Consider the following 27,759-nt stretch of genomic DNA (forward strand, 5'->3'; position numbering starts at 1 on the left):
ACTGAGGGCTGGGGTACCAGTCTTGGGATGTTTAAAATCCAAGGTGCTTAGGAGATCCATGAAATAAGAAGCAGGAAATACATCAACTGTCTTGTAACTTGAGAGCAGGGTCAAGATACAATTTTCATGTCACCTCCACTACTAGCACTGTCATAATGACTTCTATTCCTCCATTACTTCAGATCTGAAGTTCCAATAGAGGATGATCGGTTGGTTGAGATTATGTTAAAAAATGGGTAGGAATAAAAAAAAAAAAAAAAAAAAACATAACCCTATAGCCTCCATAGCAAGTAGCATTCGGTGGGAAATTTTCACGCTCCAGAATGTCACACACAGGGGGAGATTACTTCCCATTAGGTTACTTTAAAGAAGGGACAGTGGATACTGGAAGGCAAAAAATATTCTTAACATGGGTAATTTCAGCAATTGAAAAGACTTCATCCTTTGATTTTAAACTATAAGTGATATTTATTTTTCCTTTAGAGACTAAGTTCTCAGACCAAAACTTTCAGACTGCTTATCAAGGAATCCTGTTTCTTCTCTTATCTTTTATATCTCCTCAACACTTACACGCATGCACGTGCATGTGCATGCACAGACACACTTCCATCCTCACCACCTTTTCTTATCCTTTAAAATACCATATGAGCACCCATCATATAACTTTATCACAACTTTCCAGAGAATTTTTGGAGAAATGGGCGATTTAAGTAAGTACTATAGTTTATGTCCTTGAATTAAGATGCAGAAAAATATAACTAATGCTAAAACACTATTGAATTTAATCTATCTAAAATGCTGCAGAAGGTACCACATTATCTTACAATGCTTTGGGGCTTTGATTAAACATATCAGCTACTGCTTTTTGATACACAGATATCAAAAATTGAAGTGATTCTGATGAATATCTTATATACATAGTAAGTAGATCTCTCTCATTACCTTGTTTACTCATGATTTTTTTTTTCTAATAAGAGGGAAGTACAGGAAAAAAGCTTAACTATTTTAACTTTTAAGTAGTTTTGGATATAAATAAATAGAAGTTCTACGTATATACACTTCTGTGTATAGTTCCCCCCACATGTTTATTCATATTTTTGTATCTCATTTAATCTAATAGCTTTTAAAGTCCCTGGTGGATAATGATACTGTCTCCTCTAGAAAGATTGGCCTGGAGGAGATTTGCTTAGACTCTATGGAGAATATCTCCCCAAACAAGGATAGTCTGTGGTCTGCAGCTTTCAATGGAAGTTGAATAGCTGGCTGCAGGGTTAGCATCGTTTGACAAGAGAAGACCGAAAATGAGTTCCAGAGACAGAGCAGTGGCAGCCCAGATTGAATGGCAGTTTTTCCCCAGGATTCTCCATTTTTTCTCCTTTCTTTTTCAAGATTACAGCAATCTCTACTGTTCAAAATTTCATCCTCAATTTCAAACAATACTTCTGTTGGCTCCTTCTTCTAAGCTCCTAAATTGTCATGAAAATAGAACTCAACTCAATTTTGGTCCAATTAATGCAATGGATAATGGTGAGTCCACCAGCCAGGAAGAAGTTTGTAGCTTAAATGTAGGGGTTATTAACCTAAGTGGAACAATGAGTACAAAATTTTTCTGTATCTTTATATTCTAGGCAGCAACTTCATCCTATATATTTCCCTTTCTTTTCTTACCAGAAGTAACACAACACACGAATACACACACACACACACACACACACACACACACACACACACACACACACACAATTCCCCATACATGTATATGCTCTGAGTCACAACAGTATAAAGAATTATTTGACCAAGAGAGTATTTCGTGCATTTTTGTACCCATTCATTCAATTTATCCAACCCTGAGTATTTTTCAGTGCCTGCTTGGGATGGAATAATAAATAGGATATTCTGTCTTTACACAGCCTTTATGTAAGTGGAGAAAAAAAGACATATTAGCATATAATTCAGATGGTGATAGGTGCTATGAGAAAATAAAGCAAGGCAGAGAGATAGAGAGTTAGTGGGAAGTTTTGTCAGGGAAGACATACTTGAGGCAATGACACTGAACAGAGACCAAACGAAGTGAAGGTATAAGGCTGTAGGGGTAAGTGGAGTAAACTAGAAGAACAGCAAGGCCTGTATGGCTAGAGTGAAGTGACAAACCAGAAGCGTGGTTGAGGATAATATTGTAAAGATAGCATGAGGGCAAAGGCAGGTCAAACCCTTATAGGCCACAGCAAGGACATTAGATATTATTTTAAGTATGACTTTATCATAAGTAATTGAAGATTATTGAGAAGGGAGTGACATAATATGATTTATGTTCTTAAATGATCCTTCTAGCTACTGTGTGGAGACTGTATTTTGGGGGTCATAAAAAGAAGTAGAAAAGCCAGGCCAGTTTGGGGGCCGGCGAAGTATTCCAGGGAGAGAAGATGGTGCTTAGATAAGAGCGGCAACAATGAAAGTGACTTAGAGTGGTTGAATTTAGAATATATTTTTAAGGTGGGATTTGCTGATGAGAGTAGGAGAGAGAATAGAAGGGAAGGTGACTCCAGCTGGCAGATGGCAATAGTATTTTCTGAGGTAGAGAACATTTAGGAGCTGGAGAATCAAGGGTTGCTCTAGATAAATGTGAGACGTCTACAAAACATCCAAGGAAATGTTAAATAGACATTTGAATGTGTAAATCTGGAGTTTTGAGAGTCTGAAGTTTGGAGCTGAAGTTTTAAGCTTAGAAAACCTATAAATGGAATTCAAAGCCATAGGACTGAAATATTTCATCCTTGAAATATCTGAATAGCGCTCAGCAATCTGAGAAGGGGAATGAAAAGAAAAGTCTAAGGACTTCACACAGGAGAGACCCAACATTGCGAGGCTAGTGAGAGGAGCAGGCTCCACCGAGCAGAGTCCACTGAGTTTCTATAAGAAGGAACAAGAAACTATCAATAAGTAGTAATTCTAAAACCACTAGAAGACTTCACGTCCTGCTTCCTTTCCCATCTACCCCTTTCTAGGCAACAACCTTCTGTGAAAGAGGAGTTGAGTAAGATGTTCTCTAGTCCACAATGCAGCTCACTGTCCAGTTAGAAGACATTAAAATAATTAAATAATAAAATTATAGTTTGGGCATAAAGAGAAGAGAGGACTAATTCAGAATGAGAAAGACAGGGACAACTTCTTGGAGTTGTAACAGCTGGAAGAGTAAACATGAATAGAAATTTACTAGGTAAGGGGGAGTTGGCAAAGAATATTCAAGGTGAAAGACACTTTATACAGTAGAACACGATAAATGTAATTCCTTCTACTTGTATTTATATAACATTCTATTACATTCCCTTCTGGTTGCCAAATACATAAATGAATGAGTGAATAAATAAGAAAGCAATGTATAAAAGGAAGTGTTTTCTATCTAAAGATTTTGACATGAGCACTCAAGTATGAGAGAAATATGCTTCAGTTTAGTTTGCTTAAGTGCATTCTGGATGATTAATACGGCCAAATTTTGTTTAGCAAAGATTGTGGGTTGACAATATTTTCTGATTTTCATCTGCTTGTCTTCATTTCCTTAGAATTACAGGGGGGATTAGAAAAGGGAGGGGGGATAAAATTTAAAGATGTCAAATATTGCTACCTATTTCATGCTTGTGTACATTTTACATTCTTAAAATAGAACTCTGTCCAGAATTTAATTGCTCAATCACATAACTTACTGTAATTACTATGAAGTTAAAACTTTTATCAATTAGGTTGTCTACTTACTTGACTTAGTAGGAACTTCACTGGGGAGTTACAACTACAGTAAAGTCAGTACTTTTATTTCTGTTTGAGTGACAAGTCTAAAGAGAAAACTTGATACATACAATTTATTCAGATAATTGATCGAATTAATTCTAAATGATTTAAATTACCTTTTTAGCCCAACGAATATGAACTAAAGCTAGAAATGTCATTCAGTGATTGATAAAAGTTGAAAGATTCTTTTAGAGTAGAGAGGATATAAAAATTTGAATTCACTTCAGATTTAAGTAAAATCTAGGAAAGAACACTGTACTTTTCCTAATAGTAGCATAGATTTGTTAGAATCCCAGGTGGTAAGACTTCAATTTATTTGCATGAATGCATAGTTCAATAAGAAAAGATTCAAATTTAGTTGGAGTAAAACTGCTTAATGATTTCAAATATTACTTGTAATATATTAATATAACAGGTTTGAATATCTATAATGGAGTCTCTTTCATTTGGGTCTTAAGGGTGTTCTCATAGCCACTAATGCTGAGTGCTAGGTACTTGTTGAAGTACCTAAGAGGAAAGCACTTTAGGTTAAAAGCATTTTCTCTTCTCAGCCTCGGGTTAAAAGCTATTTCAGGATTCTGTTAAAGGCGTTCTTTGGTTCTCAGCTTCAGCTTAAAAGCAGCTTTGATGAAAAGTGCTTTGAGGCAGGTAAAGGATTTTATAATAAACCATATTAAGAGCTGGGAACCACGTGGTTCTGTGGAAGTGTTGGCTAGCTGTGTGGAGGTGTGGTGGAAGCTCTGCGCAGCTATGCCCATTCCTGTGGGCTGCTCTGAACAATGTGGTCTGCTGGTTATTCCATGCAAAGAAATTGAAAAACATTTCCAGGAATCTAATTGGAGAAAAGGGGTTATGAGCCCAAATTAGTGGGTCACGCTACACACATTTCTGAAAACATTGTATCTTTTTTGAGCTTCCAGTCAAATATAGTGGACATTTCTCTTTTTTCAGCTCCTACTTTAGAAAGTGACTAGGCAATGACATTTCTAAACACCTTATCCTGTCCCAAAGCTGCCCACAAAATTGAGTAAATGGTATCTCACTGTGGGATGCACTTAGCACATTGGATATTTTCTGACTTTACTGTATACTCTTCACTTATACAACTTTTCTAGTTAACAGGATTTCTCATCAGTGAGGGTTGGGTGCTTATAAAGATGGAATGAAATATCTCAGGTTGGGCCTACTGAACTGGGAGAATGACAGTCACCATCCAGATGTGTAATTGCAAGCATTAATATTAGCTGGTGAAAAGACAGTAACTTAAGAGGAATTTTAAGTTTATGGAAGTCAATGGGAATTTTGCGAGATGGCAAATGGTATGTGTATCCCAGTTAAGTCCCAGTGGGTAGATAAGATTTCTGTGGAGGAAAGGGCCTTGGACAGAGTGAAAAGAAGGTGTTTTCTCACCTTGTGAGATTCAAAGTCTAAGAGCATTATTTGGCTCCTGGAAGGTTTTGTAGGTTCAGAAGCTCCTAGGCAATACCTAGCCAGTGAAGCAGCCATCTCTGAAAAAGTGCTGGCTGTTTTGCAATCGTGAAGTACCTTCCTTGGGCAGTTTATAAGCATTAGGTACCAAAGAAGAATATGAGGCAGGCAGTCCTCATTATATGTAATACATTCCAGGTGCTCCCAAAAGCAGCAAGGAGACCTTGGAGACAAGATAAGGCTGAGTAGCTACAATTATACAGGTGGGAGCCCAGATTTGTGGTCTCTGCTCCTTTTGTCAGCATTTCTTCATTCATATCCACAGACTGCTGGAGTAGCCCATTGAGGTTATATAGAAATTACGTCATATTAGACAATAAGCATTAATTCTATATATTTTTTAAAATACATCTTTCCAGTAGTCTTCTAGTGGAGCCAAGTTTGTAATGTTTAAAAGTGATTTTTTTTTTGATGCAGAATACTTCTTTCTAAGCAGTTCTTCAGTGTCTAATTTTGAAGGAAGGAATCATATCTTATACACCTTTGCGGGCCAGTGTCTAGCCCATCACCCATCACACGGTAGGTCCTCTATAAATGTTCACCAAATTAAAAAAAAATGGATACAAAGTGAGTAATAAAATTGCCTATAAAATAAAGTACAAACTTCTTAGCCTCGCACTGCACAAAACCCCTGCTGCAGACTCTTCTCATCAAACCCTCTACACTTTGTTCTAGCCATTGCTTCTCAAGCTTTCCCACAGCTCTCCACCTTAGATGTCTTACCCATTTTTCCACACATCCAAAAGTCAAAGTCAAGACTCAGTTTAAAGATCATAAAAGAAACGTTAATTTTCCCCATAGTTTTCCCATTTATAATTTCCTCAAATCTGTGACCTGAATGTTCCTTAGAATATCAAATATTTTACATTTGATATATTATGCCATATTTTTTGTATGCTTATTTCCCTTACTCATTTCTTGGAGGACTCTGCTTTACGTAACTTAGTATCCTCTGAGAACACAGTGATTTAAAGAATGTAGATGAGTAGGCAATATGAAAACCAATCAAAGCATAAAGGATTGCAAGTATAATTCTTCAACATTGTTATTGAATAGTGAGTGCATGCAGTATTACAAGCACAGTGCTAGGTACATAGAATGCTTAAAATGTTGGCTTTATTAAAGTAATGTCATAAATTCTCACCATAATTTATCTGTTTTGCAATCTTCAGAATACCTACTCTGCAGTCAGGAGAAGGAGCACTTGCAATATGCCATGCCATAGTAAGAGTGGAATTAGGAGTAGAATATAAGAATTAATTAATAGGTATTACTTGTTGTACTAATTGATATTACCTTGCTTTTCATCTGCCCAAATTCAAAGCAAGTAAATAGCAGAGCCAAGACTAGACTTCAAATCTACTTCAACATTTGGTGATCTTATGGCTTAATGACTGCAATACCTTGTTTTTCTGAGTAAAATAGAATACATATAGCTCTTTCAAGTAGCATAGGGAGAGTTCGTCACTGCCTCCTTTTCATTTCACACCATATGTACTCAGACCCAATGAGGAAAGTAGTATTTCATATATTTAATTATTTCAAACATTCTTTATATACTTATCATAGAAAAGTAAGTATAGTTTTGTGTTCAACTATCTCTTTTTCCTAAGAATGAGCTGAATTTCTTGTTAGATATTCTTGGAGTCCAGGATTCTAGGATGGTGATAATGCAGACAACAGGCTGGGTCCTTTCTCCAACAGAGGCTTTCCTAGACCATTCCCAGGCTCCAGATGGTGTGCCAAATTGATGAGGACAGACAGGCTCCTTCCAGCAGATCTCAGATGAACATTTATGATCCAGCTCAGAATGTGAAACTGAAGCTCAACACACAAATCCAAGGCAGCTTCTCAGACTCTTGACTTAGAAAATTGCATCTGGGAGACAGAAACTTTCTCTGGGCTTTGATGGTATTCATACTATAATAAATGTAGGAACAGATGGCTTTGGGTTGTCACAGAGAAGTACTTTCCACTAAAACTTTACCCAAAAGTACATACTACCAACTCCAGAATTCCTCAGATATGACATCTCACCTCCCTAACTTTCTCCAATAAGCTATTTATTCTCTATCTTCTGATCCTGGAACAATACTGCAGTCCTTGTTTTTCTCACTATCTACTTCCTGACCATCAGTTTCATCTGAGACCACGGCTCCCTGACCAGAGCTTCTGCTTCCCATTTTGTCCTTCATGCTACAGTATGAGACAGTCATATCTACTAATGTAGTGCTCTAGTATGTGGCACTGTCCAGTCAAATTTGTATTCCTGTATTGCATAGCCACCCTTGGAGTACTTTCTCCATGGTGCTGTGGCACTAGAATTGAACACAACCTCACACACAGATGTGATTATCCCTCCTCGGTTGTGATTAACAGTGTATTTCTGACCAATACTACTTTTCCTCAAGATCATTCATTCATACTATAAATATGTGATTTTTCTGGTTTAAGAGACATGAATGCATGTATGTATGTATGTACATGAATAAAAGAAACTCATGCTATAGAATTTGAGATATCTAACATCATCAGAAATTCTCTTTTTGATTAAGAAATGACCTAGACTTGCTTTTGTCCCCTGCTCTAAAATGTTTGACTTCTTCAACTGGTGGTTTTGTAAACAGATTTATAACCAAAATAGGCTCTGACTTCCTCCTTTGACATGTTAATTGTTTTTAAAAAAAACATTAAGTGAGGTCCTGTCAAATTCTTTGCATAATGTTGAATGCTCTCCTATGCTGATTAATTTTTTAAGATGGAAAACTGTCACATACTCAAGGCCTCAGTGCATTTGAAATGCAGACTCACTAAAGATGTAAACAGTATTTTACTGTTCATAGAACGAATGCATGAGGTGGTACAAATGATGAGGCAGTCTGGAGGAGTAAAAGTTTTTCTGAAATTTAGATTATTTGGAATCTAAAGATATTAAGATATCCTCAAGATAATTTTTCAGACCATCTGTTTTCTTATTTCTCAGTCTCTAGATAGATTGCATGATAGATTCTTTCATTGTGAGGTTAACTGAGGCCAGCTCTCTTTTCCCTCCATCTTTTCTTTTCCTTCTATGAGTTTGAGTTTCAGGTTCAAAGGGACAAGTTAGAAGTCATATATTCAAGTTAATGACCCTCACATGTGTTTAACTTGGATGACACCTCCTCTAACATTTCCCTCCTGTCTGATATGGGTAGATAAGAAAATCATTAAAAAATTGGAGTTCAACAACTGCTGAAAGGGAATGAAAATTTTTCTCTTGTGCTCTAACATTTCTAAGAAAATTAGACCTTACAAAAATGTCAATTCTTATAGTAGCCTCTTAGATGGCTATCTGTACAAGTTATCCAATGCAAAACATAATCCAATGACTACATACATCCCAGGAAGGCAATTTTAAGATGTAGTCCAGGTACACAGGTTATAATTTGAAGCAAAATTTGAACAATATGTAACACATTTTCTTATAAATATTGATCACATACATGATTTATTTTGTTTTAGAATTAGAGCATTCTTAATAATTTGACTCTTACATATCCGAACATATGTATTAGCATTCACTGATGTTATTGTCAAATATATCTAAATTTCTTATTCCACTAATTATAATTAACACTTGATATTTGCTGTATATTTAGAATATGCTAGCTGGGCACAATGTTTCAGTTTTTCTTTTAATAATATGTGAAATGGGTACATAGTATTTGACTTTATATTTCTTCAATAAACCCAAACTTAATATTATTATTCTAGATTGATGTTCTCTATTAGTGAACTATATAAAGTACTTCTAATAATTTTAATGAAATATCAAAAAAGTAAAATCCTAGAGATAATTAAAAATAGAATGGTGTTAGATCACAGTATTGGACAGTAAGGACATTGAACTCTTGGAAAAATATAAGTTGAAGAAGGCATGTATAAACAGATTTTTCTTTCTTATAAATCTCTTTAAATTTCTCTGAATTTTGTACTAGACTTTTTCCCTAAGCTACTATTCAATTGTGAAAGTACATTTTCATAAAACCTTTTTAATATAAGTGTTACTGATTTGAGGGAGGGGGGAGTTTTCTTATTTCTCTTTTATGTGTGTGTGTGTGTTTTTTTTCCCTGCATGAGAATAAAGTGTTCAGATCATCTCATCTTTTTTAATAATGAAAACAAATAAATGTTCCCAGGAGAAAAAGAAAGCAAAGGAGAGGTTTTGTTTGACTTATCTGTGATAAGGCACTTTAGAGCTTCAGTTTTTGTGAGTTGAAGAAAGAGATGTACTCAACACTCCAACTCTCTATTATGACAGTTTATGCTTCCTATACAGCTTATTTAACTCAAATGCCTGGGAAATAGACACAATTACCACCTTATGGAATGCTACTTAACTTTAAACGTTCCCTATAGAATAGAAACTCACTTCATCAAAATTTATCTCAATTTCTCAGGAATTATTTCATCTGTAGACTCCTGAATATTCCTGTGCAATTTTAAAGATTGCTTAGAAATAACTATGATATAAAAAGAAAGAAAACATTCCCACACTAAAGGAGTTTGTTCACAAAAATTTCTGTGAAAGAACTGTGTCCTATGCCATGTACACTTTAATCATTCACTCTTTCAGCTGTTATCAATTTAAAACCAATGAAACCCCCACACTGAGTCCATTTGAGCAGTCAATTTTAATATCTCGAGGCATCTGTAGTTATTCTGAATTGGCTGCAAAAGCAGAACTAACAAGTTAAGCTCTAACCATAAGTCGACATCAGGCTGGTAAACCATACATCAAACACAGACAGTTAGTCAATACTCCAGTATGAAAAACCAACTAGCATTTTTAAGAAGAGCAATATATTCATAATATGTTTGGCAGTCTGGTTTGCATTGCTTCCTTGATGGCTGTGCATTTAACTTTCTAGTCAACAGGGTTCTGCTTCTCGCCCTGGCAAAGCAACATGTTTGACGGAAAACTGGTCAGTTTTCTGATTTGTGCGTAATATATATATATATATATTTATAATGAGAATAAAAGTGATGAAGGAATGTGTCCGTTGTGAATAGGAATCTAGAAACCACCTTAATAGTTGCTTTTTATAAGAAAACTCTTTCAACCATATGTTCTGGATCTTTGAGCACAGTCCTTACTTCAAATATGTCACTGTCAGGCCATGTGTCTCAATTTTGTGTTGGAAAATATGGTGCTGGAAATACCTCTTTCCCTCCCAGGAACGACTCTATGACAGGGTTGCTACCTCCCATAGAGAGAAGAAGACAATGAAGAAGGAGGAGTATTCAAGCAAGATCAAGGCAGTCATCACTTCAATCAAATCATTTCCAAATTTCAGGGGCTGGGAGCACTGGGCCAGGGGGAGAGAAGGGTGTTTATGACATATAGCTGCCTATTCCCAGAACTCTTTTATGTACTTTTATTTTATCTTCAAAAAGAAAGAACATATTAAAGGGAAATATCTAAGGAGGAATAATGCTACATAAAGTTTATGTTTTCAGATCTGTTGCCCCAGAAAATGCTTTGATAAAACACACTTAGAGCAATATAGTCAATTTCAAAGAAAAGTTGGGAGATTTACCTCCCCACACTGCAATATGACTAACACTGACAGACCACCAATTATGATTATCCAAATTCTGATATAGTTTCTTGCCTCCTCCCCACAGAGAAAAATAAAAAATGCCAGAATAGCACTTTTGCAACATGGAGTTATTTTTCTGATGACTAAATTTTACAGAGGCTGGTTAAATTTCATTGTCACTAATCATGAAAGGTAACAAGTCAAAAAGGAAGAGATTTATCCATATAAACAAAATCCCCCTGTCTCCTCCCCAAAATAAAATGATAGAGTTATTTTTTTCTGTATGTTGGGAATTTGTAGAATATTATTGATTTATAATAGACATGGATTGGGGGTGGTGAAAATGTCACCGATGCTAAAGGAGATGAAAGAGCACTATATTAATCTTAGGATATATCAAAATGAATTGTTGATAGTAATATTTCCTGTGCTTGTAGCAGTACACACATTTGCTGAATGTGGACCCTGATGAGGAGATAGTATTTGTGAGAACTCTGATATGTACTGTTTTTAGAGACATAGTCAATGTACACAGAATGTGGACTCTCAAATCTCAATTATAACATGAGCAAGTAAGGAGTAGGACCTCTTTTCTCAAATGCTATGGAAAATTAAACTCATCTCACTGCATATGAAGCATTTATTCATACACTTATTCAAATTATCAATCTTCAGATTATGATGAAATTCTATTTTCTTCCCCTTCCATTATTCACTTTACCACAAAATGAAATCACCAGCTAGCACTTTAGGTAAGCAGAATTATAAAAACTGCAAAAGAGTAAGTGTGTAGCTAGCATTGGCTTTGGATATGGTTCATAGGGTCTACGGAGGCCTTGAAGAGCTAACAAGAACTAAGCTGAAGACTCTTCCATTGCCTGTGAAGCTGGGTTTAGGAGTCATGAGGGAACTATGAGGTAGAACACTTGCTGGAGAACAGCAGGGCATCAATAATAAATGCTAACCTTTAAAAAAAAAAAAGATTCTTGTGAACATTGATGAGGATCCTACATCTTTTTCTTCTCTTCAGGTGGTTTCGTGAAGGAAAGATTAGTATGTGCTTAGAGAATTGAAATGGTCTTAGACCACCTCTCCAGAGGGCAGCAGCCTCCTGGCACAAGAAGGAAATGTTTGCCTGACTTTTGGCTGTCAGAAACTAGTTTGAGCATATGCTTCAGACAGCATATAAACTTTGGTTTGTACAATGTCAGGGATGGAAGAGGAGCTTTTCTATCTTTTCTACAATCTAGACCCACATAAAATTTGAGTTTAAGCACAGGGTATGCTTAAAACTTGGTATAGATTTATAGTATGAGGCAAACTTGTTACCATTACTGTTTCCTCATTGATGTTCATGCTTTATTTCTTCTTATTTTATAGAAACTTATCAGCCCTCAAGCTGGAAGGCCTAGAGACAATATTTCCAACTGGCACCAGGATTAGACTAACCATATAGAGTATACCAAAACTGTGGGAAATCTTTTAAGGATAGATAGCCCACGAAATGAATAAAACCATCATCTATTGCCAGGGCAAGATTTAATATGGATTTTAGAGGTCCTTGACTTAAAAAAAAAAAAAAAAGCCAATAGACTGGTTTTGAATCAATTAGGTCTTATTCATCTTTATTCCTTCCCAGCATTTAGCATAACTATTACCAGGCATTCAGTCAGTTTATCTGGAATTTTCTTTTAGTAAAAAAGAGAAAGATCTTGAGGATTTAAAGGGAAAATGATAATTTAAAGAAAGGGAAAAGGAGAAGCATTATTATTATTAATTATTATTATCATTATTATTTATAAATACACAAAATGAAATGGGTTATACTAGAAAATTATTAATAGAACCATTTTTAGATACTAAAATCTAAGAATTTATAAATCACCACCTCAAATATTATATTCTAACTAATGCTCATGTAAAAAGTTTTCTCTCCATGAGAAAGTAAATTATTGAACCACAAGGAAACCAATTTATTATTCTGGCTTATTCTTTTTTCCCCTTACCTAATTCCCTCTGATTTCTGGACCTCATTTCTCTCTTGTTGCTCTAAAGTTATTCTGCTTTTAATATCTCATAAGACCTGGATCATTTCCTCCATGGATAACAGGCTTTTAAAAGACATGAGCTTAACCTGCTACCCAGGTGCACTTTTTTTCTCAATATTTGCTATCTTTCATGGTGACCTGTATTTTATTATTGAACAAAAGCTAGCTATCTGGTACTCTATTACCAACACATTTGCTCCTAAGAGCTTTTAAATAACAGAAACTGCCTGAGAATTATAAATGCAAAGGAAACAGGAAGCTCATAGGCCAAGATAAAGAAGCTTAAGGTTGGCTATTAATTTTGGCTAATATTAAATCATGACATAGCTCACTTGTAAGGATCACAGTTCAATTATGAACCATAAAAAACTTTAAAGAAAAGAAGATTTACAAGATATTTTAAGTACATTAGTGCATATTGTGGAAGTTGTGAAAATATTTCATACCCAAGCAATGATAAAACCATGCCCCAGTATATAAATTCAAATACAATTATTCTCAGACTAACACTCATCAACTGGCAAAGTTGAAGCATATCTCTATTCAAATGTATACTTAGTGGTGCTCATATATATTTTGCTTAAATTGATAATGTGACAGGTAGGTTGCTCATCATACATTGGTTCTAACAAATTATTTTAAAAATACATTTCTTTTTGACTCAATGATTTTATTATTCATAAACATGGATATTAAAAGCTTAGAGTTGATAACTTGTATCTGCAATTTGAATGAACAATCTTTTTTTACTTTTCAATATAATTGGCATATTTTACAAAAGTACTACAAACTCAAAGACATTATTTTCTCATATGATGGATACCTTAAACAGTTAGTTGTGTTTGTGCAGGTAATTATTTAAATGTTCCAGTAATTAGATGACATTATGTAAGTGGGTAGAGTTAGGAAATAAAATGAGCTCATGCCCATTTATATATAAAGAGTACCATGATAAAAATGACCAAATAGATAAATATGAGTCAACTGCAAACTATCTATGCATTTTCCTCAAAGTAAAGCAAGTTGCTGCTGCCTTTTCTGACACTTGCCTGGATTAATTTCTGAAACTTTGAAGAAATACTGGGGAGAATGGTTTCCTTGGGCCATTGTGGTCATGATTTGCCCCATAAACCCAAATAAAAAAAAGAAGAGGAAAAGAAAGAAAGGGGAAAAGAGATAAAATGGAGGAAGGAAAAATAAAAAGAGAGAAGGAAGAGAAGAAAGAAGGAAGAAAGGAAGGAAGAAAGGGAGAAAAAAAAAGTTGTTGAATGGTTAAGATGAGCTGTGAACCGTGCAAGGTTCTTTCCATACAATGTTTCATTTAAATGTTATGATATAAATTTCATAAATGAACAAGTCAGTAACCAAATATTAAGTTATATAGCTGGTAAATAGCAAAACCCAGCCTTAACCCTTGCTTAGTCAAATTCTAAAGTTGCTATGCCTTCAAATAAACTCAGTTTTCTTAACTGTAAAATGAAGTTGAAAATTTTATGTCATCAGAAAAATTTATAAAGATTGATTCAGTTTAACAAGCATATATAAGTATTCCGAATCTTTTAGAAATATTTGATGTTTCAAGGAGATGTGAGTCTCTAGAGATCATCCCACAGTAAAACCATATCACTGACAAGCTCTACCAGTGTATACAGAGCTCCAGCTAGTCTTTGTGGAGCTTCATTCTGTATTAAAAACAGACAACCATTGTCCACCAGACATTTGAGCCAAGTCACTAATATGATAGAAATAGAATAAGAAAAATACATAAAAGAAAGGAACTTAGATAAAAAGATGATTTAAAGAACCGAAGAGAATGTTTTAAAATAAGAAAAAAGAAAAAGTCTAAAATGACATCAAATTATAATTTACACCCTTAAATAAGTTAGTAAAGATATAACTTATTTTCTGTTTTCTTACTTATTTGGTTAATTAATATTTAATTAATTAAATAGTGCTAACACACTATTCAATATTGGAGAAGAGTGGTTAATAAAGTTTTTATCCTTGTGCATGTGAAAGGGTGAAATATGCAAAGAAGAACTGAGAAAATGAAAGACATCTACAAAACTGGAAATATAATTGCTACAGTTAAAAAAATTAATATAAAGACAGAAGGATAAAACAGAATTTTTTCAGAATATGAGAAAAATCAATTCTGATGATCTAATACTCACATCATAAATATCTCAAGAAAGGAAACAGGGAAAACTGATGGGGGAACTTATTAACATAATAATAAAGAGAACACATTGCACAGCTAGAGAGACTCACAATTCTTCAAATTGAGTGCAAAGCAGAATATACATTTAAAAAATTCTGCCAACTATATACATTATATTAATCACAGGATCTCAAAATAAAGACAAAAAAATACCAATGACTCTGAAAGAAAAAAAAATCAAAGTAACAAGAATAAGAATGGAACCTATGACTCTGCATTCTAGAGGCAATGAAATTTTATGCCCCACTAAAGTATTGATTAAATGTGTAGGCATACTTATGATATTTTTAGATATTCAAGGTCTTGTGTTTTCTAAATGAGTTACTGGAGCTGTTACATAATAATAAAAGGAGTCAAAGCAATAAGGACAAAGCATGGGATTTAGAAGACTGAAGATAACTGAAAAAAAAATCAGTGAAAGGTAATCACAGGGTGAAAAGGTGAATGAAGCCTGGAAAGCAACCTATTCAAATTGGTATAAGATGGTGGGAGAACTTGAGAAGATACTCTAGAAAAAAAAAAAAAAGCAGGGAATTGCAGCCTAGAATACTTAGACTATTTAATTGAGACAAACCCTTAATGATGTAAAGGCCTAGAAAGCAAGAAAAAAATGAAACTCTGCGAAAAAAATCTGCATGAGAAATTCGCAATCAAACAATATATCAAGCTAAAAGATAGCATGATTATAAGTAAATGATGAAGCATAAGCTTTAAAAATCAGAATATAATTTATGTGGCCCATAAAGCATAGCATTGAGCCCATGGATACATTAAACCAATCTGACATATTACTTGGCCAAAGACTGCATAATATTTACATGATCAATATAAAGTATATGCTGATAAGTAAGATTTTTTCCATTTAGATGTAAAATATGAGGAGGATAGAGGACTTAATTGTGATTGTGAAACAGCACAAGAGAGATAATATAACCTTCAACTGTAAAAGATAAGCTCTTTTTACCATGATCAAAGGACGTTGCTCTTTGAAGGTCATGATAGTGCAAGAACAGAGAAGGAAATCTAATACTTGGCATAGTAGTAACCAACTTTACATAATTGTAATCCAAGGAATGCTGTTTTTGGTTTTTAACTTTTAGAATCAAACTATACATAAGTCATAATTATATAAACCAGTGAAAAATATAACTTTTCATGATGTAGAAGTAAAGATTACAATAGAAAAGGCAGAGGAGATGAAAGGGGACAGTAAATTTCTCATCATGTCAATAGACGCAGTAAGTCTCAATTTTCTGTGGTTAATAAAACAATAAGTAGAGATTTAAGTATGTTGGATGTTTCTGAGAAAGCCAATGAAAACAGCAGGCCAACTGTATTTGACCATGAGTTTTTAGGGAGGAAAAGGGCCAGGTAGAAGAGGTCTGGTTTAATTGAGTTGAATTCATGCTGATTGTAAAAGAAATCTGAGGTAATGTCTAAACTTGATAAATCAAGATACTATAAGGTTAAAGATAAGCAAAATATTGATCTAATCCTCAAATAACAATAATATAAGGAAGCACCCACAAGAAGAACTACAAATAGAAACACTTCCAATTGGTAATGTGCGAGGAGGAAAACTGGGATGAGGCAGAAGAGCACTGTTTTTCCTCATAAATTTTGTGAGCTTACTATTTAATCTTTAAGCAGATGGTTTTCTTATAATATACTGATTAAAAAAAAAGAAGTAGTCCAGCAGTGCTAGCAATTTCTACTAATACTGCCTGGTATGGTTTCATCCATATTAAGATGAAAGAAACTACTTTTTAAACATACAAACCCTCTCTAACTCTGTCATTTGATTTTAGGAAATAATAGTTGCCCTTAAAAAACCAAACAGTTGTTATCTTTTCTAAAAATTACGTTGCCAAGTGTTTTCTGTTCTTGGAGGTCAATGCTGTTATTTGAAAGATTACATAAAGTAGTTTGACTGATGTGAAAGAGGTATTACTTCAGTTCCAAAAGCAAGTAGAGGACATTTACAAACACACCTACCACCCTAAACTGCACCCTCCCGCCTATAATTTACATATTAAACTGATTAGAGTTTTATTTCCAACAAGATGCTCAGTGCAATAAACTCATGTATTTAAAAAACACTAGCTGTTCCCTCCTTGGCAAATGGGAACGTAGCTGGAGAAGTTGAAGGCTTTTCAGAAGCTACCATGGCAAATGGCACAATGATTGCTACACCCAGCTGAGTTATTAAAATTTCCATAGGGTTATCATTCAGAATTATCTGCTGGCCTTTTTCTGGTATCACAATGTACCCTTCCCATTACCCAGATTTAAGAAATTAGAAAATGAAGCTCTACTAGTATTACATGAAAACTAAAGATCCCTAAAAGTTGCTGTGGCCCTGCAAAGCCCCTCCCAGCTATCAGGAACCACACTTGTAAGACCCAAACCACTATGCACACCTCTCCTGAACCATGGCAACGGGGCCTTTATTCCAGAGCTGCACAATTAGAAAATTTAATGAATTTGATACATAGTCCTTGGGAAAATGCACCACAGAACGATTTAAAAAACCATTATACCTCTCTCTAAATAATTCTCCTTGAAAGAGTTAAGTCATTGTACTTGGAGAAATTGATGATCTAACCATTAATTATTAATTTATATTATATGATTTTTTTTCAACCTATCAAAAACCCTGGTTTCATTGCTTTTTCTAAGTCTTTACCTTAGATATGTTAAGAAAATGGACTTAGGGTATTAAATTTTACTAGGCCTATATTTTTAAAAATTGGTTTAATGCTTTTCACTCATTTATAAAACAACTCAGTAAAAGCCTTAAAAAATTCACAGTTAAAACTGAAATGAGCCCAAGAAGTGACTATATTTGCATAACTTGATCTGTATTTGGAAGAAAATTCCACTGAAGACAACAATGGCAGCTTATCAAATCAGAATTTCACATAGATTTTCCACAGCCCTACTAATGAATACTGACTCATTGGTCAGCTATGGTGAAAATTTAATGGAGCTCTAAGACAGGGAGTGTACACAGCAAAGGGTGTTCAATGGTTCCATTACATCAGTATGAAGACTGCATTAGGCACCCAGTTACTCTGAGATCAATTCTAGAGCTTTATAGTTATTAATTCCTTAGCATTTTGATTGGGCACAGACCCTGCCACTGAATTAAAATTCTTTTCATTTTGCCAGCATCATGAAAAATTTGAACTTTATGTCAGATTGAGACTGTTTAGGCTACTAATTTGGTTTTATATTTTTTCAAAATGGCAGGTAACCTGCAACTGAATCCTGTCTAAATGATAATCTGTGGGATGAATGTTAAGGTATAATTGAATGTACTAGTATATTATTATATGTAATTGCATCTGTAGAGGATCAAATACATCTGTGGCACTGAAAAAGATATTTTCAGAGAGAAAAAGTCTGAGATACACCAGATTTAAAGTAAGTGTTAGTTTTACCCTCAAATACTTATATTCTAAGACTTTTCCATTCAATTAGTGATATTTATGTTCATGCTTCATAAATTTCACCTTCCACGATTGGTTCAAAATGCCAGATGATTTTTGAGATGTGCTCACCTTTTTCAAAATACACCAAAGTCAATAAATCAAACAGTTATTATAAAATATTTAAATAATTCTTATATTAACTATTGTTGAAAATATTAAAATCAGCTTTGCCCTGTTCCTGAGAAATGAGTGTATATTATTAAATCACCTCTTTTGATTCCTATAAGAATCAGTATTTCAACTTTGTTCTCAGAGTTTATTTAAGGAATTTATTTCAGCCTATTTTCAAATTTTTTTAATATTTAATTTTCAAAATATATCCATCCATTAGAAAATTTGAAAAACAAGGAGGAAAACGAGCTAGATGCATATGTCTTCTTGGTTAGGCAAATGATACATTTTGCCTGTGTGTTCTATACGGTGATTTTCAGTTATAGAAATCTGTTATATCTCTGGTTCTATCTATTTATTTATCCTTTCATATATCTGGAAGACTAATAGTAATAACAAAAGTAATAAATAATAATATTAACAGCAGTGAACATTTATTGAATACATATGTTCCAGAAACTCTCTTAAATGCTTTACCTAAATTATCTCATTCATTTCACTCAACAGCCTCTCAATAGTGTGTGTAAGTACCTCTATTTAACAGATGAAATATCTGAGGCTCAGAGATATCGGAACTTGTTCAATGTCATTACAAGTGAGTAGTAGAACCAAGGTCCTAATTCTAATTAGTCTAACGCCATAGTCAGTGTTTTTCTGTTCTGGTGGCTAGGTTGCTCTAGGATATTTTATTCTTTACTTTTGATATACTTGTAAAAATACATGCTTATTTCAGATTAGATTGAATTCTCAGTCCTCAAGATCTCAAATTTCTGTTTTCATAACACTACTTTGTCTAGGACTTTCTTCTGAGCACTTATTTCAGACTATGACTAGGGAAATCAGAAACTTAGACAAATCAGGACATTTCTGATAGTGAAAAGGGCTGTTGTTATTGAATATGCTGGGACATTGAATATACTTAGGACATATTTAAATCCTAAGTATAAATTAGGATTTCCCAGACACATGGAGACATGGGGTCATTCTGATGGGCCACTAGGATACCTTTTCTCTGCTCTGGGTTCAGAGCCCACATCCTCTGAGGGCAAAACCAGTTTTTTTCTTTGTTGCTGTTATCATTGTTTTGTTTTGTTTTTGTGCAATGATCCTATTATAATGCAACATTTATTTTATTAGTATCAGTTTTCTAGACAACTATTTTTTTCTCTTTTACAGAACCAATAAGCAACCTAAAAAGAATAAAATATCCTAATATTCCTCTAGAGCTGAAGAGCTATGGATATAGAGGCACATTCATTTATCACTTTTAGAGTAAAAGTATAAAGTGTCCTGTACCTTTAATAAGTCCTTTTTCTTGCAGAGTTTTCAAGGAAGGTCTTCGGGTAATAAACTTCTTTAATCTGCTTTTAACTCGGTTTTTGTCGCTTGTATCGGAAGCACTATGATGCAGTCTGAACACTGGAGATTAAAAAAAAAAAGTCAGAGGCTTTCAGTAAATTTCTCCTTTATGATTATTACTTTATGCAAATATGAATAGAAAACAGTAGTTATGGAACAACTACCTGGATTAATAGCTTAGGCTTTTCTGCTTAGACAGGGCATGTGAGTAAAAATTTGCCCATATGAAAACATTAGCTCTGCTGCAACATGAATGTGCAATGAGAATGCAGCTAGCTCCATATAGTCACAATTTATTTTCATTTTTATTCCCTCATTTTTAACATGATAACCTTTGTCTAGACAATTCCACTTATCTGTTTCCATGCACGAAATTGTGGTAAAAAAAAACTCATCTAAACTAAGAGGAAAAATGTTTTAGAATTACTAATTTCAATTAATTATGATTATATACTGACTGTAGGTATTTCATGCATTTTCAAAGGTCCTGCTTGCTCAAATAATTTTGTAAATCTTCTTTTTTATATTAACGAAAAGTGATTTTTTTCTGAAGCAGATATTTCTTGTTCTTCTTACTGATGTGAAATTACCCCAACCAATTCTAGGGGAAGTTCTGAAACACAAATTTGCCTCAAACTCTTTCCATGTGTTCATCAGTCCCTAATCCTCAGCTTTGTATTCTCACCTTTATCTTCAAAGTTAGATGTGTATCAAATTAATTCCTGAACAAATATTTGTTGAATGTCTGCTCATCATCAGGCTCCATGTAAAGGCTATAAATTCAATGATGAACATAACACTTCAGGTCTGTAACTTCATTTAGCAGAGTCTAAATACATTCAAGGTCTTATTATAAATGACTAATAGTAATGTATTATCCCTGTAAAGATAAGATATAGATCTTAACTGGGCCCTCCATTGTCTTAACTCAATTATTGGTGTAATATTAGAATTTGGGATACTTTATTAGGTACATAAACTTCTTTTCCTTTCAAATCATATCTTAAAATAAGCCAATCATTCAGTTGGGTTAATAATAATATATCTAAAATGCATTAGGAAACTTACTGGGTGCTTGCTACTCCCTTAAGCATCTAACATAATTTAACATCAATTTACTGCAATATAAGCTCCATGTAGGTAGGGATTTTCATCTACCTTTGTAAATGTCGTTCACTAATGTGGCCCAGATACTTCAAATATTGTTTAGCATATAGTAACATTCAGTCAATATATGTTGAACCAAGTCTCATAATGATTTTGAAGTATATAAAATAATTCTACCTTTTTTAGAGATGAAAAGCTGAGGCAAAGAGGATAAAAAACTTGTCCAAGTTCAAGACTGGATATGGAGCCAAGTCTGGTATTCTAATTTATTGGAGTATAGATGAAATCGGGAGCTCAGTTACTCATTTAAAGTGGTAAGATTTCAATCAACTAAATTTTTTAGGTAGCTACCGAGTGCAAAAAATTTTGCTAAGTTCTAGTTGTAAGAAAACTAGACTTGAGTCATTTTATCCCCTTCTGAGGAACTCAGAAGAAAAAGAGAAAGACAGACTTAGAAAGGAGCTGCATCTGAAAAAAAAATTGCCTAAAATGAGAAGATCGAAGTCAAATGTTCCTAGTGGGTCTCCAAGGAACCCACAAAAGAGCCTAAGGGAAATTGCTTTAAAAAGTCTACCTGGCCCAGAATGTGAGAAATCTCCTTGCAACTAGTCAAATAAGGACATTTTTTGATCCTTCTTCCCCCAACTTGGACCACAAAGTTGTTGCAAACTTTTGATAGCAACCTGAGAAGTTAGGGTGAAGTGTAAGGCTAAGGAAAGAAAGAGGAAAACATTCTACCTTCCTCCTAGGTGAAAAGTAGAGTTTTAATTTGAAATTAAGTTAATCACATGGAAATAGGAGTAATTGAATAATGAATTAAGACAATACTTGGCACTTAAAAGGACCATATTTTATGTTATTTTAAAAAGAATTCTCAGCCGTAGCACTACTGATATTTTAGGTTGGACTGTTTGTTTGTTTGTTTGTTTGCTTGTTGGAACAGGTTTGTTCTGTGCAGGGGGAGCAGGATGTTGAGAAGCTTCCCTGGCCTCTACCCATAATGTGCCCGTAGCAACCCCTCTTTAGTTGTGACAATCAAAACAGTCTCCAGACACTGCCAAATGTCTCCTGGGAGAAGAAAAGGGAAACAATAAACACACTTTGACCATCTACTAAATACTGAAGGGAAAAGTTATAGGATCTGTCTAAGTTCTCACTTATTGGTGGTGAAAGATTGATTTATACACTTAGAAAATGTAAAGGAACTGTGAAAAGTAAAAAATTAAAAAAAAAGAAATAAAAGTATTTTATTAAAATACATATCTGATCTATCATGTATTTGCTATTTTTAAATTAAATTGGTTATGAAAGAACAACCACTATTACATACGAAGGGTCAATATGTCCGTCATTTGAAACGGCTGGGAATCTCTGCTGCAGACTAGAGGTTCCCAACTATTGTGTCTGACAGAAGACTATATAGAGTGTGAGCTATGGCTGCTGTAGAGGTTCAGAACAAGCCATCCCAAGACATGCCTTAGTGATATGTGGATTATTTTGAGCTAAAGGCAATTTAGACACTGTGAGTTCAAGAGAAACTTTTGGTCCACTCTCAATATCCAGAAGAATTTAAATTAGGAGCCTGGCCCATGATAAAGAATTACTACCAGAAATGATTTCTTACCTACCTACATGGCAGGGCGAACTAATAATTACTGAACATGCACCCTCCTTGCAATTACTTTCTAAAATCCCAAGGTGCGCTACCTCATCCCTAGCTCAGAAATGTCTTGTATACCAAATCCTCCTCTGAACCTCTCACGTATGTGGGGTTTCTGACTCTTTCCTGTATGTGAGGTTCCCTTATGTATGTATTTAAATTCAGTCATTTTTTCTTGCTAATCTGTCTCGTGTCTATTTGATTATTAGGCCAGCCCAAAGAAAACCAAGGGTAGAGGAAATATCCTTCCTCCCCACAATGTCCTCAGCACTCAGGGTAATTGAGAAGGAAGACCAAGGCAGCCTGAGACCCTGGGGCAGTTACTATTGGCTATGTATAGTCTTATCCACTTACTCCAGTAAGCCATACAAACATCATCATTTTCTACATGTACCTAAACTTAAAAAGATTTGAGAAGCACTGCTTTAGGTCTGTGCTATCCAATATGGTAGCCTAGTCATTTGAGGCCATTGAGCACTTGAAATGTAGCTTGTGCCATAGGTTGAAATAATAATGTTTTAGATGTTTTTGGTTGAATAAAATATATTACTAAATATAACATGTTACTAAAATGTATTTCTTGTTCCTTGTTAAAATGAAGCTAATAGATTTTATATTATACATGTGGCACAATTATATTTCTGGTAATGCTGCTGGATGATTAAAATACACACACACACACACACACACACACACACACACATTGACCACCTACTACATACATGGCTGGATTGAACTGTTGTGTATAAAGCTGCGTACATCTTGTGTAATTATAAGACAACATGTTGAAGAGTATAAAGTGCAAGAGACTAAGGGATCTTAGAGGAGTAATTGATCTCCAGTCATATTGGAGAAATAGCAAGTGCTATTAGCAACAATTGTTTTTACAGGACCGTGAATATCAGGCACTAACTGATTCAAAGTTGTATGATTGCAAGAGTCATTCTTAGCATCTGAATATACTGTACTTACATGATATCCTATCAATTATCATCTGGGTCCTTTCATTGCCATGATCACCAGCATATGTGATCTGCTTCAACTTATAACTTTTAAATTATAGTCCCATAGGTCTAGGTTCTAGTATTTGAGGCTGACGAAATACTTACATCTTTCAGGAAATATCTGCCTCAGGGTAATTTTGGGTCTCAAGTCTGCCTTTTAAATGATATGGAATAATCAATCTACATTTTCGCAGGTTACCAAAGGTAATATTTTCTATTTCTAGTCTCATCTCAAAACCTTTTCATTTTCTATGATGGGATGTCAACAAATAGAGGGTCAAAAGAAGTATTTTTTTCTGCCAATTTGGAAGTAATAAAAATGATGTGATTAGGAAGTACTTTGCAAATTAAAACAAGCATGGTATAAGTGTGAGATTATGAAAATAATTATATAGTAATTATGTCTTTGGTGATAGTACTCATGTATATATTATATTGTTTTGAATACTACTATCTTGCTTTGCATATGAGAAATATGTGTAAGATGTATTGGTTTTTCAAAGAAAATGAAGATATAATTTTAAATATTTTATCGTGTTTCCTTCTTATACACATTAAGAAACTAGCAGACTGGTATCATTACATAGTTTTAACAGAGCCAAACTCTCCAAAGTTGCCTCTAGCACTGACTTTCCTGAAGACAGACTAGGGGGTCAATTTCCATTTCCTGATGCCATAAAATAATCGTCCTCAGATGAAGAGTTAAATTACAAGGCTTTTGCCGTCATTCATTTCGCTCATTTTGTTCTAAGACCAGCAATGCAGAAGTTAAAGTCAATAGATGACTGTAATACATGGCTTACATTTTATTAATCAAATAACTTGAAAGCACTGTAAATATAAACTTAAAATGTAAAAAGCATATGGGTATAAAGCAAAGTCCATCACTGGGTCCCTGTGAACAGTGCTAAAAGTATTTGAATATTGTGGGTTTACAAACTGATTTTAACAGCCAAACTTATAAAACAGTTTACACTTTTCTGTTGTCGAGAGAAAAACTTGCCACATTGTTCATTTTAAGTAAATACAACATAACCAATTAAGGAAAGCAAAATTTAAACACATGCCTATGATAATCAGGACATAGTTTGCTTCTGATTTCACTACTGATTTTAACAGAACAGTGTTCCTTCCATTTTCCCACAGCACCCAAGTGACCCCACACATACTTTTAGAAACTTGTAATCACACAGTGCAAATAAAAGGACACTTTACTGGAAAATACACAGTGTGGTACAATAATCCATCATTTATGAAAAGTAGAATTCAGCCTTTTCTTTTTCCTCAGAGATTCAACTACTTTTTGAGGGTGAAGCTTACTGCAATTTAAAGATTTATGTTAAACCCATGAGCAGTTTTTTTCCATTCCCATTTAAACTTTTTATTTAAAAATGGAGACTAAAGAGATATGGGCTTAAATTCCAAAGCATTTAATCTGATTTACAGCAGAATCACTCTTAATTCTACATATTTTCACCTCCATGAAAAATTAACCCGAATTGGATTAACTTTCCAGGTATTCCAGATTTTACTTTTATTTCTTTTATGCTTTCATCTCCCCCCCCCCCACCTCCCGTGCCCCAACTGATATGTGATCTTTTCTTGCAAGAGCAAACAAATAGAATATTTTTCAAAGCCTAAGAATTTTGAATAATAATGTACAATTTAAGTCTCAATACACACAGGCCAAAGACATTAGCTTTAAGCGCCATTCTTAACCAGTTGAGAGATTTAATTTGTGTTAAACCTGCTCACACCCCAGAATGGTTAGGATCTTGGCCTTTTTAAGATGATCTTCAATAAATATCATTACGTAGGAGGATAAGTATTAGCCCAACACAAATTTTATACTCGACACAGTCACCTTGATGTTAAAACCACCTCTAGAGGTAGAAAAGCTTATTGTAATGAGGGCCCTTTGCATATATATTTTTCCAACTTTAGTAATGGGAGGGGGAAAAAACGCATTTGAATAATGAACGTCCACTACCATTCTATTAAAGGATGGGAACCACAAAAGAAAACCCTCAAATCTTCCAGAATCCAATGGTTTGGATAATATGATCCAGAATTGTGCATCTGCCAGAACTTTTCTTGCCGTGGACCTAATTTTGAAATATCCTCATTTCCTGCCAAACTGCTGTTCTCGCGGTATTCCCATGTTACAATTACATGTTGTTGTTATTTTATTTTTTTAATTTGGAAATGCTGGGAGAGCTAATGTTTCAGAAATGTTGCTAAAGGAAAGGAGAGAAATGCGAATCCAAATGACTTTCTAGGCTTCTTGTCACTTTTTTGGTGAGGTTTTACAGAGGGGTCAGCATCAGGTGTATAAATAGATAGTTTTTTTAGAGGCTAAGAGCTCCCCACATTGCAAGTCTAGAAGGATGTTTAGAGCAGAGCTGGCGGCAGTTGCTTAGTGCAATCATCTTACCATGCTGCAGTGTCTGGAGAGGGAGATCCAGAAAGAAATGACAAAATAAGGTTATATCAGGCTCTTACTCTCCAGAGATTCCCAAACACTTTTCAAACCATCGCACAGATTACATAACAAAGTACTAAATTGTCTCTACTCATATTTTCCAATACAACCTTCTTGTATTCTGAATTACCCTGTTGTACCACTTTCTAAATTACTGAAATAAGAGCACTGTACCTAAAATCGATTGAAAAGAGAAATAAAGTTTATTAAATTTCTTTTCAGTCTCCTGCCTGATTCCTTTCCAGGGCCCACACACTTGTGCTAATCCATGAGGCTGTAATAAATACCACTTTGCCCTCTCCAGCTTGTGGTTTTAGAGTTTGCAAAACTTTACACATAACTCCCCATGTCAGAGTGAGCAGAAAGGGTAGGTTTGGGCTTAATGTACTGTTGGCCATTTAATACCTCTATTTTTCACATGCTCAATGTAAATAGAAGTTATAATTTCAACCTCCAACTTGCAGCCTGAGAAACTAAGTTATTGAAACTTTAAGTGACTTGAAACACAAATCACGATTAAATCTGGAAATAATTGGAAGAGGGAATGCGGGGCATTTTAACAGCAGTACTTTGTTTTAACCACTTAATTCCCACTTATATATTGCAGAAATAAAACAAACAAACAAACAAACAAATAAATAAAAAAGATCAGTTTGAAACAAATGGTATGAGGGCATGATCTACCCAATGATTCATATTTATGCCATCTACTCATTTAAAGAGAAGTGAGAATTTATACGATGAAAAATGTTTACTTTTAGATTAAATTATCTAGTTTAAATAGTCAAATCTAACCACAGTTTTACATTTTCAGTGTCAATACAGAGCTGGCAGTTTATTGTCAAGTCTCTGTCATTCAGCCGTATGGAAAGTCCATGATTGCTTTTCTAAGTAATATTTGTATTCATGTGTTCTACCTCTAATGTAGTCATTTGTCTAGTATATAAACTCTTCACTGTCATTTTATGAATAGGCTTAATCATTTTATTTTATTGATAATATATTTTAGGGTGTGTCTATGTTGATAATGTATTGCTGTAGTGTGAGTTGGTGTTTTGTTTACTCTTTTTAGGGCATTAGAATAGCTTCAAGTTACTTAAAAGCTAACTTTCATGATAGTTACAATGATGATAAAACTTCAATGCTGTAGTGCAAATATTACAAATGCAATTTTTTTTTCAATTGTCTGTGTTCTTGTGAGCCTGAGTTTATAAGCCTGTGTTCTTGTGAGACTGAGTTGGAAAGGATTTTTGCCTCAAAGGTTATGGAAATACTACATATTCAGAAAAAAAGAAAAGAAAAAGAGAAAATAAACCTATTAAATAGAAAAAAACTATGGTGTGTATTGAAACATATGACAACTTTTTTTTTTTTTTTCCCTGAAACAGAATCAGATACAGTATAAGATGTGGAGTAAAAA

The 27,759-nt window shown here is 34.3% G+C and overlaps 1 protein-coding gene across 1 annotated transcript in view; it reads right to left on the reverse strand.

Annotated features, from left to right (window-relative positions):
* Positions 1–27,759, reverse strand: part of ARHGAP15 (Rho GTPase activating protein 15) — a 584,899-nt gene that overhangs the window by 222,589 nt on the left and 334,551 nt on the right. The window contains exon 9 of the mRNA XM_016136367.2: positions 20,024–20,146. Coding sequence (XP_015991853.1) covers positions 20,024–20,146 — 123 coding nt within the window. The remainder of the gene's footprint in view (positions 1–20,023; positions 20,147–27,759) is intronic.

This window comes from Rousettus aegyptiacus, unplaced genomic scaffold (assembly GCF_014176215.1).
Source record: "Rousettus aegyptiacus isolate mRouAeg1 unplaced genomic scaffold, mRouAeg1.p scaffold_m13_p_2, whole genome shotgun sequence".
In the NCBI taxonomy this organism is placed as follows: domain Eukaryota; kingdom Metazoa; phylum Chordata; class Mammalia; order Chiroptera; family Pteropodidae; genus Rousettus; species Rousettus aegyptiacus.